We start from the raw sequence: 12556 nt of genomic DNA on the forward strand, positions 1-12556 counted from the left end.
CAGTACACTCCTTTTGCAGATGCTATGCAGTCAGTTTATGCAATGATACATACGAACAAGAAGCAGGAGTAGGCCACTTGGCCACTCCAGCCTGCTCTGCCATTCTATAAGATCATGGCTGATCTGTTTGTGGACACAACTCCATTTTAGTGCCTACCCTCGATACCCTTTGACTCCCTTGTCTGTCAAGAATCTTCTACCTCTGCCTTAAAATGACCCTGCCTCCAGCACTCTCTGGGGAAGACAGTTCCATAGACCCACGACACTCAGAAAATATTTCTCCTCATCTCTGTTTTAAATGCAAGACCCCTTATTTTTAAACTGTGCCCCCTAGTTTTAGTCTCTCCCACAAGGTGAAACATCCCTTCAACATCCACTCTGCCAAATCCCCTCAGGATCTTATACATTTCAATAAGATCACCTCTCATCCTTCTAAACTCCAATGAATACATACCCAGCCTTTCCTAAGATAACCCTCTCATCCCAGGAATCAGACGAGTGAACTTGCTCTGAACTGTTTCCAATGCAATTATATCCTTTCTTAAGTAAGGAGACCAAAACTGTACATAATACGCTAGATGTGTTCTTACCAATGCCCTGTACAACTGTAGCAAAACATCTCAACTTTTATATTTCATTCCCCTTGCATTTTGCCACCTTCATCACTTGAAGTGCCTGCATACTAACTCGGACACCCAGATCCCTCTGCATCTCAGAGTTCTGCAATATTTCTCCATTTACATAATATGTTGCTTTTCTATTTTTCCCAGCCAAAGTGGACAAGTTCACATTTTCCCACATGATATTCCATCTGCCAAATCTTTGCAAACTCTCTTAACTTATCTATTTCCTTTTGCAGACTCATGTCCTCTTCACAACTTACTCTCTGACCGATCTTTGTGTCATCAGCAAATTTAGTAACCATACAATCTGTCCCTTCATCCAAGTCATTGCTATAGATTGTAAATAGTTGAGGCCCCAGCACTGATCCCTGTGGTACTCCAACAGTTACATCTTGCCAAACTGAAAATGACCCATTTATGCCTACCCTGTTTCCGGTTAGCTAACCAATCCTCTATCCATGCTAATATTTTACCCCTTATACCATGGGTTCTTATTTTGTTTATTAACCTTTGATGTGCCACTTTATCAAATGCCTTCTGGAAATTCAAGTACACCACATCCACCGGTTCCCCTTTATCCATGTTGCCTGTTACTTCCTCAAAGAACTCTAATAAATTAGTCAAACACAATTTCCCTTTCACAAAGCCATGTGGACTCTGCCTGATTGCATTGCGATTTTCTAAATGACCTGCTGTAACCTCCTTAGTAAGATTCCAGCATTTTCCCTATGACAGATGTTAAGCTAACTTGCCTGTAGTTTCCTGCCTTCTGTCTTCCTCCTTTCTGGAATAGCGGAGTTACATTTGCTATCTTCCAATCTGGTGGGACCTCTCCAGAATCTAGGGAATTTTGGAAAATTAAAACCAATGCATTCATTTCCTCAGCTGCCACTTCTTTTAAGACCTGAGGATGAAGTCCATCAGGACCTAGGGACTTGGCAGCTTTTAGTTCTAATAATTTTCTCAGTACCCTTTCCCTGGTGATGGTAATTGTTTTACGTTCCTCTCTCCCTTTCAACTCTTGATTCACAATAATTTCTGGGATGTTATTTGTATCCTCTACAACAGGGTTGTCCAACATACTGCCCACCGGCCAGGATCTGGCCCGCCAAAGGCTTCCATCTGGCCCGTGGATGTATTTCAGAGATGAGAAATTTTCCATTGACTTCTTCTTCCAGACCGGCTTTTTAAAACATCGCACTGAGTTTGGGGTTTTCCAGTGGGCTTTTAAAAAAAAGTTGGAGCCCGCCGGAAAACCCCAAATCTGTCCTTAGTTCAGAAACTGCTGTGAGAGATACAGCACTGAAACAGGCCCTTCGGCCCACCGAGTCTGTGCCGACCAACAACCACCCATAATCCTACATTAGTCCCATATCCCCTACCACATCCCCACCATTCTCCTACCAACTACCTACACTCGGGGCAACTTACAATGGCCAATTTACCTATCAACCTGCAAGTCTTTGGCTGTGGGAGGAAACCGGAGCACCCGGCGGAAACCCACGCAGTCACAGGGGGAACTTGCAAACTCCGCACAGGCAGAAACTGCTGTTCCCAATGTCAGCACCTGTCAGCTGTGAAACTCAGTGCGATGTTTTAAAAAGACTGGCTAACAACAAAGCTGCTGTGCTGAACGCTCCCTGCAACTGTCAGACAGAGAGAAAGAGTAAGAGAGAGGGTCTGGGGGGGCGGGGAGGAAACAACATAGAGGGGGGAACACAGGGAGAGACAGTCAGAGAGAGGGGGAGACAGTGATCAAGATTACTCCAGCCAGATGGACATCTATCTACATCGCCACAACAAATATTGACTATTTGTGCAAGCATGAAAATGGCAGGTATCTCATTAAATCAATGTCCAACGTGAGAAAGTAAGTCAATAAATTAATCTTCTCAATTAAAGATTCATAAAAATGCACATTTTTTGTTGTTTTGATTAATAGTAAGATAAATGTTTAATGCCTTTATTTTTCCGAAATTGTCCACTGTGTGCAACAAAAATTGTAATGTGCCCCCCCCCCCACATGAAAAGGTTGGATAACCCTGCTCTACAGTGAAGACAGATGCAAAAAATCTGTTCAGTTCCTCTGCCATTTACTGATTTTCCATTATTAATTCCCCTGACTCACACTATAGAGGACCAACACTCACTTTCCTTACTTTTTTCCTTTTTAAATACCTGAAGAAATTCTTACTATCCATTTTTATAATACTAGCTAGCTTTCTCTCGTACTCTAATTTCTATCTCCATATTATTCTTTGCTGTTTTTTATATTCTGTCCAATCTTCTGACCTGCCATTTCTCTTCGCTGAATTATATGCTTTTTCTTTCAATTTGATACTATCTTTAACTTCCTTAGTAAGCCATGGATGGTGCACCCTTCTTGTAGTCTTTCTTTCTTTCTTTCAGGAATGTATCTTTGCTAAGTGTTATGAAATATCTCCTTAAATGTCTGCCACTGCATCTTTAATGATCTATCCCTTAACCTAATTTTCCAGTTTACTGGAGCAAGCTCTGTCCTCAAAACCTCATAATTACTCTTATTTAAGTTTAAAATACTAGTCTTATTTCCACGCTTCTCACCCTCAAACTGAATGTGAAATTCAATCATGTTGTGATCACTGCTACCTAGGGGCGCCTTTACTATGAGGTCATTAATTAATTAATCCTGTCTCATTACACATTACCAGCTCTAGAGTAGCCTGCTCTCTGGTTGGCTCTAGAATGTGCTGCTCTAAGAAACTGTTCTGAAAACACTCCATAAACGCATCTTCCAGGCTACCTTTGCCAACGTGATTCATCCAAACTATATGTAGATTAAAATCACTCATGATTATCACCGTACCTTTCCAACAAGCACCCATTATTTCTTCCTGTATACCCCGTCCTACAGTGTGGTACTGTACTATAAACTACTCTCACAAATGACTTCCTACCTTTACTATTTATAATCTCTACCCAAACTGATTCTACATCTTGATTTTTAGAACTAAGGTCATCCTTAATTAACAGAGCTACCCCCTCCATATTTTCCTAGTTTTCTTTCCTTCTGAAATGTCATGTGTACTTGAATATTCAGGTCCCAGCCTTTGTCATCTTGCAGCCATGTCTCTGTAATGGCTAACAGCTCATACATATTTATTTCTTTTTGAGCTATCAATTCATTTGTTTTGTCACGAATGCTATACGCATTCAAATACAGAGCCTGTAGTTCTGTCTTTTTACTATTTACACAACCTCTAGCCTTAGCTGCTTGCACACTCTTAATTTTGTTCATTCTGCCCCTTCCTGCCATGTTCTGATTATTGCTACTTTGCTCTCTTGACTTGCCCTCTCTGTTTAATTTATCATATCTTCTCTCACTTGATCCCTCGCCCCCACTATTTAGTTTAAAGCACTCTCCACCGCCCTAGTTAACGGACTCTCCACAACATGGGTCCCAGCATGGTTCAGGTGAAAACAAAAATGATGGAGTTTTTTTGAGAATGTAACTAGCAGAATAGATATGGGGAAACCAGTGGATGTGGTATATTTGGATTTTCAGAAAGCTTTTGATAAGGTCCCTCACAAGAGGTTAGTAAACAAAATTAGAGCACATGGAATTGGGGGAAATATACTGGCATGGAATGAGAGCTGGTTAATGGATAGATAGATAGGTCATTTTCAGGTTGTCGGGCTGTGACTACTGGGTAGTGCTTGGGCCCCAGCTATTCATGATCCCTAGCTAGTCTATATCAATGATTTGGATGTGGGGATTAAATACAATATTTCCAAGTTTGCAGATGACACAAAACTAGGTGGAAGTGAGAGCTGTGAAGAGGAGGCAAAGACACTTCAAGGGGATTTGGAGAGGCAAGGCGAGTGCACAAAAACCTGGCAGACAGAATACAATGTGTAGAAATGTGAAGTTATCCACTTTAATAGGAAAAACAGAAATACAAAGTATTTCTGAAATGGTGAGAGCCTAAGAAGTGTTGAACTTCAAAGGGACTTGGGTGTCCTTGTTCATGTGTCACTGAAAGCTAACATGCAGGTACAGCAAGCAATTAAGAAGGAACATAGGAAGATAGGAACAGGAGTCGGCCATTCAGCCCCTCGAGCCTGTCCCGCCATTCAATGAGATCATGGCTGATCCGCGGCCTAACTCCATATACCTGCCTTTGGCCCATATCCCTTAATACCGTTGCTTAACAAAAATCTATCTATCTCAGATTTAAAATTAGCAACTGGTCTAGCTTCAACTGCTGTTTGTGGGAGAGAGTTCCAAACCTCTATCACCCTTTGTGTGAAGAAGTACTTCCTAACATCTCTCCTGAACGGTTTGGTCCTAATTTTTAGACTATGTCCCCTAGTTTTACAATCTCCAACCAGTGGAAATAGTTTATCTTTATCTAGCCTGTCTTTTCCAGTTCATATCTTGAAGGCTTCAAACAGATTACCCCTTAGGCAAATGGTATGTTTACAAGATTACAAGAGGAATACAGTATAGGAATAAAGATGTCTTACTGCAATTATACAGAGCCTTGGTGAGACCGCACCTGGACTATTATGTGCAGTTTTAGTCTCCTTACCTCAGGACAGATATACTTGCCGTAGAGGGAGTGCAACATAGTTTCACCAAAATAATTCCTGGGATGGCGGGATTGTCCTGTGAGGCAAGATTAAATAGACTGGGCCTTTATTTTCTGGAGTTTAGAAGAATGAGAGGTGATCTCATTCAATCATATAAAATTCTTACAGGGCCTGACAGGGTAGATGCAGGAAAGATGTTTCCCCTGGCTGGGGAGTCCAGAACCAGGAGACACAGTCTCAGAATAAGATGCAGGCCATTTAGGGCTGAGACGAAGAGGAATTTCTTCACTCAGAGGATGGTGAATCTTTTGAATTCTCTGCCCCAGAGGGTGTGCAGGCTCAGTCGTTGAGTATGTTCAAGACCAAGATTGATTGATTTCTACATATTAAAAACATCAAAGGATATGGGGATAGTAGAGGAAAATGGCGCTGAAGATCAGCCATGATCTCACGGAATGACGGAGCAGGTTCGAAGGGCTGAATGGCTTACTCCTGCTTCTATTTCTTATGCTCTTGTTCAACTGAATACAGTAACTTCACTGAAAAAAACCTAAATGTAGCCATAAACAATGGATTCAGAAAATGTGTGTGAATATATAACTATATGTACATAGCTTCGTAAATATATGTGTGAATGTTCACTGAGATACCATAGCTTTGTAAATGTGCATGTACACCTATATGTATCATAGCTCCATAAATATATCCACGTACACCTATATACCATAGCTCTGTAAATATATGTGTGAATGTACACCTATATACCATAGCTCCAAAAATATGTGTGGATGTACACCTAAATGGATAACAGCTCCACAAATACGTGTGGACCTCCATCTTGTTTTCAAAAAGAAATATCCACAGTTTGATAGATAATGAGACAATCTCACCTGGCATATTTATAGCTCCTGGATTTTAGGGCAGTTGGTGCCGGAAAGGTGATTGTGAATTTGCCCAGCTCCTCTGTAGAACCTGACACCGCCACTAGCCTGCTTTTCTCCTCAATGTGTGGCTGCAGTATTCCTTGTCCATCACTAGCGACATAAAATAACAGCGATATCACTGGGTTCTCTGGGGCAGAACTCTACAATAGAAGACGAGGTTGCCTATGAAAATCACATCAATACCGCGCTGTCCTATCTTTACCGAGGGTAAACAATGCTGTGTGCCTGTAAAACTGGAGAGTTCTGCCTGCTTACTGTTTGATCTATGTTAACCGTGTGGTATCAGTCACACAGTTAACATAAGGAAGGCAGCTATGACACATAGTTCCGGATCAGATGTGCAAGCAGTACTATGACAACCCATGCCTCCGCCACCAGCAGGGACTGGAGGAGTGTTGCAGTTTTTGGATGATTTATTATTTCATTTAATTTAAGAGGGTTTTATTATTCGAGAGAGCGCGAGAAAGCAGTGGCAGTGGAGATTTAAAAAGCGCGCCAAAGAGTGGGAGGCCAGAGAGAGAGAGCAGCGGACGCAGAGATTTATGAAGGCTGCCAAAGAGTCAGAGGCCAAAGAGCGAGCGAGAGAGAGCCCGCACAGCAGGAGCGGAGATTTAAAAAGCGGCCAAAGAGTCAGAGGCTGGAGAGAGAGAGAGAGAGCGAGAGAGGAGCGAAATCGAAACTTGACATCAGAGTGACGTCACAGTCAACAGAGAGAGCAGGGAAACAAAGCCATCTGGGGTGAATATACCAGTAAGTTTTTAATTTCATTTCATCTAAAGCAATCAAAAATAAGACTTGATCAATTCATTGATATATAAACTAGAAACTAAGGTGGATTTTATAATTTAGAATACAGAGTGAGAGAGAGACGAGCAAGGAGTGTATGATTTCAAATTAGGACAACTTAAAACATAAGCTGTATTAAGTATTATGAGCGTTTATCAGCATTTGTAAGGTTTACTAATAGTAGTAAGGTTTATAAGTATTGGCAAAGCTTTATTAGCATCGGTAAGGTCCATTACCAGTAGGAAGGTCTACATATGTATAATCAAGAAAAGTATAACTTCAGTTATAGGTGGTACCAGCCTTTAAACGCATAGGAAATTCTACTATATGTAAGAAATATTCTAAGTTAATTAAGAAAGTAATTAAAATAAATTAACGAATAGTATAACTAATACTGGCATGACAGGTCTTATGTTGTAGCTGTGGTATGTGGGAGCTCCTGGATGCCAACATGATCCAGAACAAACACATCTGCAGCAAGCGTAAGTAGCTAGAGGAAATCCGGATCAGGATTACTGATCTGGAAGCCGAACTGCAAACACAGCGCAACATAAGAGAGAGGGAAGAAATACTGGGGCACTTTGTTCCCGAAGACAGTCACACCTCTTAGAACAGGGTTTTATTTATTTTTTATTCATTCATGGGATGTGGGCGTCGCTGGGCAGGCCAGCTTTATTGCCCATCCCTAATTGCCCTTGAGAAGGTGGTGGTGAGCTGCCTTCTTGAACCGCTGCAGTCCATGTGAGGTAGGTACACCCACAATGTTGTTAGGAAGGGAGTTCCAGGATTTTGACCCAGCGACAGTGAAGGAACGGTGATATAGTTCCAAGTCAGGATGGTGTGTGACTTGGAGGGGAACTTGCAGGTGGTGGTGTTCCCATGCATCTGCTGCTCTTGTCCTTCTAGTTGGTAGAGGTCGCGGGTTTGGAAGGTGCTGTCGAAGGAGCCTTGGTGCGTTGCTGCAGTGCATCTTGTAGATGGTACACACTGCTGCCACTGTGCGTCGGTGGTGAAGGGAGTGAATGTTTGTAGATGGGGTGCCAATCAAGTGGGCTGCTTTGTCCTGGATGGTGTCGAGCTTCTTGAGTGTTGTTGGAGCTGCACCCATCCAGGAAAGTGGAAAGAATTCCATAACACTCCTGACTTGTGCCTTGTAGATGGTGGACAGGCTTTGGGGAATCAGGAGGTGAGTTACTCGCCGCAGGAATCCTAGACTCTGACCTGCTCTTGTAGCCACGGTATTTATATGGCTAGTCCACTTCAGTTTCTGGTCAATGGTAACCAAGGTCATCCGTTCTGGTCTGCAAAGAGGGACAGGAGGATGTGACTGAGTGACGCAGGTAAAGGGTAGTAGTGGAGACAGCAGACAGTAGCCTCAGACTTTGCAAATGTCAAACAGGTTTGAGGTGCTCTCAACCTGTTGGATGAAAGCAAGCTCTGCAAGGTGGGTGAGCAGACTGGCCATGGCACTGTGGTACAGGAAGTCATTCAAGGAATGTAGTAGTAGGGGATAGTATAGTGAGGGGGATTGACACTGTTCTGTGCAGCCGAGAACGTGAGTCCAGAAGGCTGCTTTGCTTACCCAGTGCCAGGGTTCGGGACATCTGCTCAGGACTAGACAGGAACTTGGAGTGGGAGGGGGAGGATCCAGTTGTCGTGGTCCAAATAGGTATCAACGACATAGGTAGGAATCGAAAAAGGTTCTGCTTAGACAGTATGAGGAGCTCGGCACCAAATTGAAGAACAGAACCTCAAGGGTAATATTCTTTGGATTATCGCTGAGCCAATTGGCAGAGGGCACCCAAGATTAGTGAAATGAATACGTGTCTCAAAGACTGGTGTGGGAGATGTGGGTTTTGGTTTGTCGGACACTGGCACCAGTACTGGGGAAAGTGGTGATTGTACCGTTGGGATGGTCTGCACCTGAACTGTGCTGGGACCAGTGTTCCAGCAAACAGTATAACTAGAAGTAGAGAGGGCTTTAAACTAAACAAGTGGGGAGACGGATTAAGCCTGGGTAGATATAGCAAATCAAGGGGTAGAGTCAAGGCAGGACAGCAGAATAGTAATATGGAAAATGAAGATCAGAATGGCAGTAAGGGACAGAGAGAAAAAACCTAATACCACACCAACAGTCAAGACTAGATGTTACAAAGATAACAAAAAGACAAAACTAAAGGCTCTGTATCTGATTGCACGTAGCATTCATAACTAAGCAGATGACCTGATGGCGTACATTGAAATAAATAAATATGACCTGATAGCCATTATGGAGACGTGGTTGCAGGATGACATGGATTGGGTCCTGAATATTGAGGGGTATATGACATACAAGAAGAATATGAAGCTAGGTAAAGGTGGAGGGGTAGCACTACCCCAGAATATTGAGGGTGGCAAGGGAAGAAATTGCTGGGGCCTTGACAGAAATCTTTGCATCCTCATTGGCTACAGGTGAGGTCCCAGAGGACTGGAGAATAGCCAATGTTGTTCCTTTGTTTAAGAAGGGTAGCAAGGATAATCCAGGAAATTATAGGCGGGTGAGTCTTACATCAGTGGTAGGGAAATTATTAGAGAGGATTCTTCGGGACAGGATTTACTCCCATTTGGAAACAAATGGACGTATTAGCAAGAGGCAGCATGGTTTTGTGAAGGGGAGGTCGTGTCTCACTAATTTGATTGAGTTTTTTGAGGAAGTGACTAAGATGATTGATGAAGGAAGGGCAGTGGATGTTATCTATATAGACTTCAGTAAAGCCTTTGACAAGGTCCCTCATGGCAGACTGATACAAAAGGTGAAGTCACACGGGATCAGAGGTGAGCTGGCAAGATGGATACAGAACTGGCTCGGTCATAGAAGACAGAGGGTATCAGTGCTGGGACCTTTGCTCTTTGTAGTACATATAAATGATTTGGAGGAAAATGTAGCTGGTCTGATTAGTAAGTTTGCGGACGACACAAAGGTTGGTGGAGTTGCGGATAATGATGACGATTGTCAGAGGATACAGCAGGATATAGATCGGTTGGAGACTTGGGCAGAGAAATGGCAGATGGAGTTTAATCCGGACAAATGTGAAGTAATGCATTTTGGAAGGTCTAATGCAGGTGGGAGGTATACAGTAAATGGCAGAATTGTTAGAAGTACTGACAGGCAGAGAGATCTGGGCGTACAGGTCCACAGGTCACTGAAAGTGGCAACGCAGGTGGATAAGGTAGTCAAGAAGGCATACGGTATGCCTGCCTTCATCGGTCGGGGCATAGAGTATAAAAATTGGCAAGTCATGCTGCAGCTGTACAGAAGTTTAGTGAGGCCACACTTAGAATATTGTGTGCAATTCTGGGCGCCACACTACCAGAAGGACGTGGAGGCTTTGGAGAGGGTACAGAAGAGGTTTACCAGGATGTTGCCTGGTCTGGAGGGGAGGTTGGATCAACTCGGATTGTTTTCACTGGAACGACGGAGGTGGATGGGCGACATGATCGAGGTTTACAAAGTTATAAGCGGCATGGACAGAGTGGATAGTCAGAAGCTTTTTCCCAGGGTGGAAGAGTCAGTTACTAGGTGACATAGGTTTAAGGTGCGAGGGGAAAAGTTTAGAGGGGATATGCGAGGCAAGTTCTTTACACAGAGGGTGGTGAGTGCCTGGAACTTGTTGCCGGGGGAAGTAGTGGAAGCAGGCACCATAGAGACGTTTAAGAGGCATCTTGACAAATACATGAATAGAGGGATACGGACCCCGGAAGTGCAGAAGGTTTTAGTTTAGGCAGGCATCAAGATCAGCGCAGGCTTGGAGGGCCGAATGGCCTGTTCCTGTGCTGTACTGTTCTTTGTCAATCAAGGATGGCACTGGTGCAATAGTTAGAGAAGATTCTGGTTCAGGATATAGAATTGGTTTGGGTGGAGATGATGAATAGTAGGGGAAAGAAGTCACTAGTGGGAGTGGTCTACAGGCCCCCGAACAGTAATCACAATGAAGGACGAAGTATACAGAAGAAATACTGGGTGCTTGTGATAAAGGAACAGCAATAATCATGGGAAATTTTAATCTACATATAAACTGGAAAAATCAAATTGGCAATTGTAGCCTGGATGAGGAGTTCAAAGAATGCTTTTGAGAGAGTTTCTTAGAGCAGCACATTCTGGAACCAACCAGACACCAGGTTATATTAGACTTGGTATTGTGTAATGTGATAGGATTAATTAATGACCTTAGTGTAAAGGCACCTCTAGGCAGCAGCAACCACAATGTGATTGAATTTTATATCCAGTTTGAAAGCGAGAAGAGTGGGTCTAAGACTAGTATTTTAAGCTTGAATAAAGGCAACTATGTGGGCATGAAAGCTGAGCTAGCTGAAGTGAACTGGGTTGCTAGGCTTGGAGATAGATCAATACAGAAGCAGTGGCAGACATTTAAGGGGATATTTCAGAATACTCAGAATAAGCATATTCCCACGATAAAGAACAATTCTAAGGTGAGGACCCACCATCTGTGGTTAACTAAAGAAGTTAAGAAAAACAGCAAACTTAAGGACAGGACTTATAATTGCGCAAAGTTGAATGGCAGCTCAGGTGATTGGTCAGAATATAAAGAACAGAAGAGAATGACTAAAAGGGTAATCAGGAGAAAGAAATTAAGAGCATGAGAGGAAGCTAGCTAAAAATGTAAAAATGGATAGCAAGAGTTTCTACAGGTATTTAAAAAGGAAAACAGTAAGTGAAGTGAGTGTTGGTCCTCTAGAGAGTGAGAATGGGGAGTTAATAGTAGATAATAAGGAAATGGCAGATGCAATGAACAAATATTTTGCTTCTGTCTTCACTATAGAGGATACAAAAACATTCTGGCAATAGCTGTAAATCAGGAGTTGGAAGGGGAGAGGAACTTGGTGAAATTACAATCACCAGGTAAATGGTATCGAGCAAACTGATGGAGCTGTGGGCTGACAAGCCCCCGGATCCTGATGGACTTCATCCGAGGATCTTAAACGAGGTGGCTAATGAGGTAGTAGATGCAATGGTGTTAATTTTTCTAAATTCGTTAGACTCTGGAAAGGTCACATCAGACTGGAAAGTAGCAAATATAACCCCTCTGCTCAAGCAAGGCGGTGTTGGGGGGGGGGGGGGGGGGGATGTAGATGGATGGGCACTTGGAAAAACTCAAGGTAATTGGAAATCGTCAGGATGCAGATCTGGGCTGAGAAGTGGCAGATGGAGTTCAACCTGGAAAAGTGTGAAGTGATGCATTTTGGAAGGTCGAATTTGAATGCGGAATACAGGCTTAAAGACAGGATTCTTGGTAGTGTGGAGGAACAGAGGGATCTTGGGGTCCATGTCCATAGATCGTTCAAAGTTGCCACCCAAGTTAATAGGGTTGTTAAGAAGGCGTATGGTGTGTTGGTTTTCATTAACAGGGGGATTGAGTTTAAGAGCCGCGAGGTTATGCTGCAGCTCTATAAGGCCCTGGTTCAACCACACTTGGAAGATTGTGTTCAGTTCTGGTTGCCTCATTAAAGGAAGGATGTGGAAGCTTTAGAGAGGGTGCACAGGAGATTTACCAGGATGCTTCGTGGACTGGAGAGCATGTCCTACGAAGAAAGATTGAGGGAGCTAGGGCTTCTGAACATTCTGAAGGGGGA

At 43.1% G+C, this 12556-nt stretch overlaps 1 protein-coding gene across 3 annotated transcripts in view; it reads right to left on the bottom strand.

The window, feature by feature from the left end:
• Positions 1-12556, bottom strand: part of mogs (mannosyl-oligosaccharide glucosidase) — a 91790-nt gene that overhangs the window by 13305 nt on the left and 65929 nt on the right. For all 3 annotated transcript variants that reach the window (XM_068028237.1, XM_068028279.1, XM_068028311.1), the window contains exon 4: positions 6086-6279. In XM_068028237.1, the coding sequence (XP_067884338.1) occupies positions 6086-6279 (194 nt within the window). The remainder of the gene's footprint in view (positions 1-6085; positions 6280-12556) is intronic.

The sequence above is a fragment of the Heterodontus francisci genome, chromosome 1, assembly GCF_036365525.1.
Source record: "Heterodontus francisci isolate sHetFra1 chromosome 1, sHetFra1.hap1, whole genome shotgun sequence".
NCBI classification, from domain to species: domain Eukaryota; kingdom Metazoa; phylum Chordata; class Chondrichthyes; order Heterodontiformes; family Heterodontidae; genus Heterodontus; species Heterodontus francisci.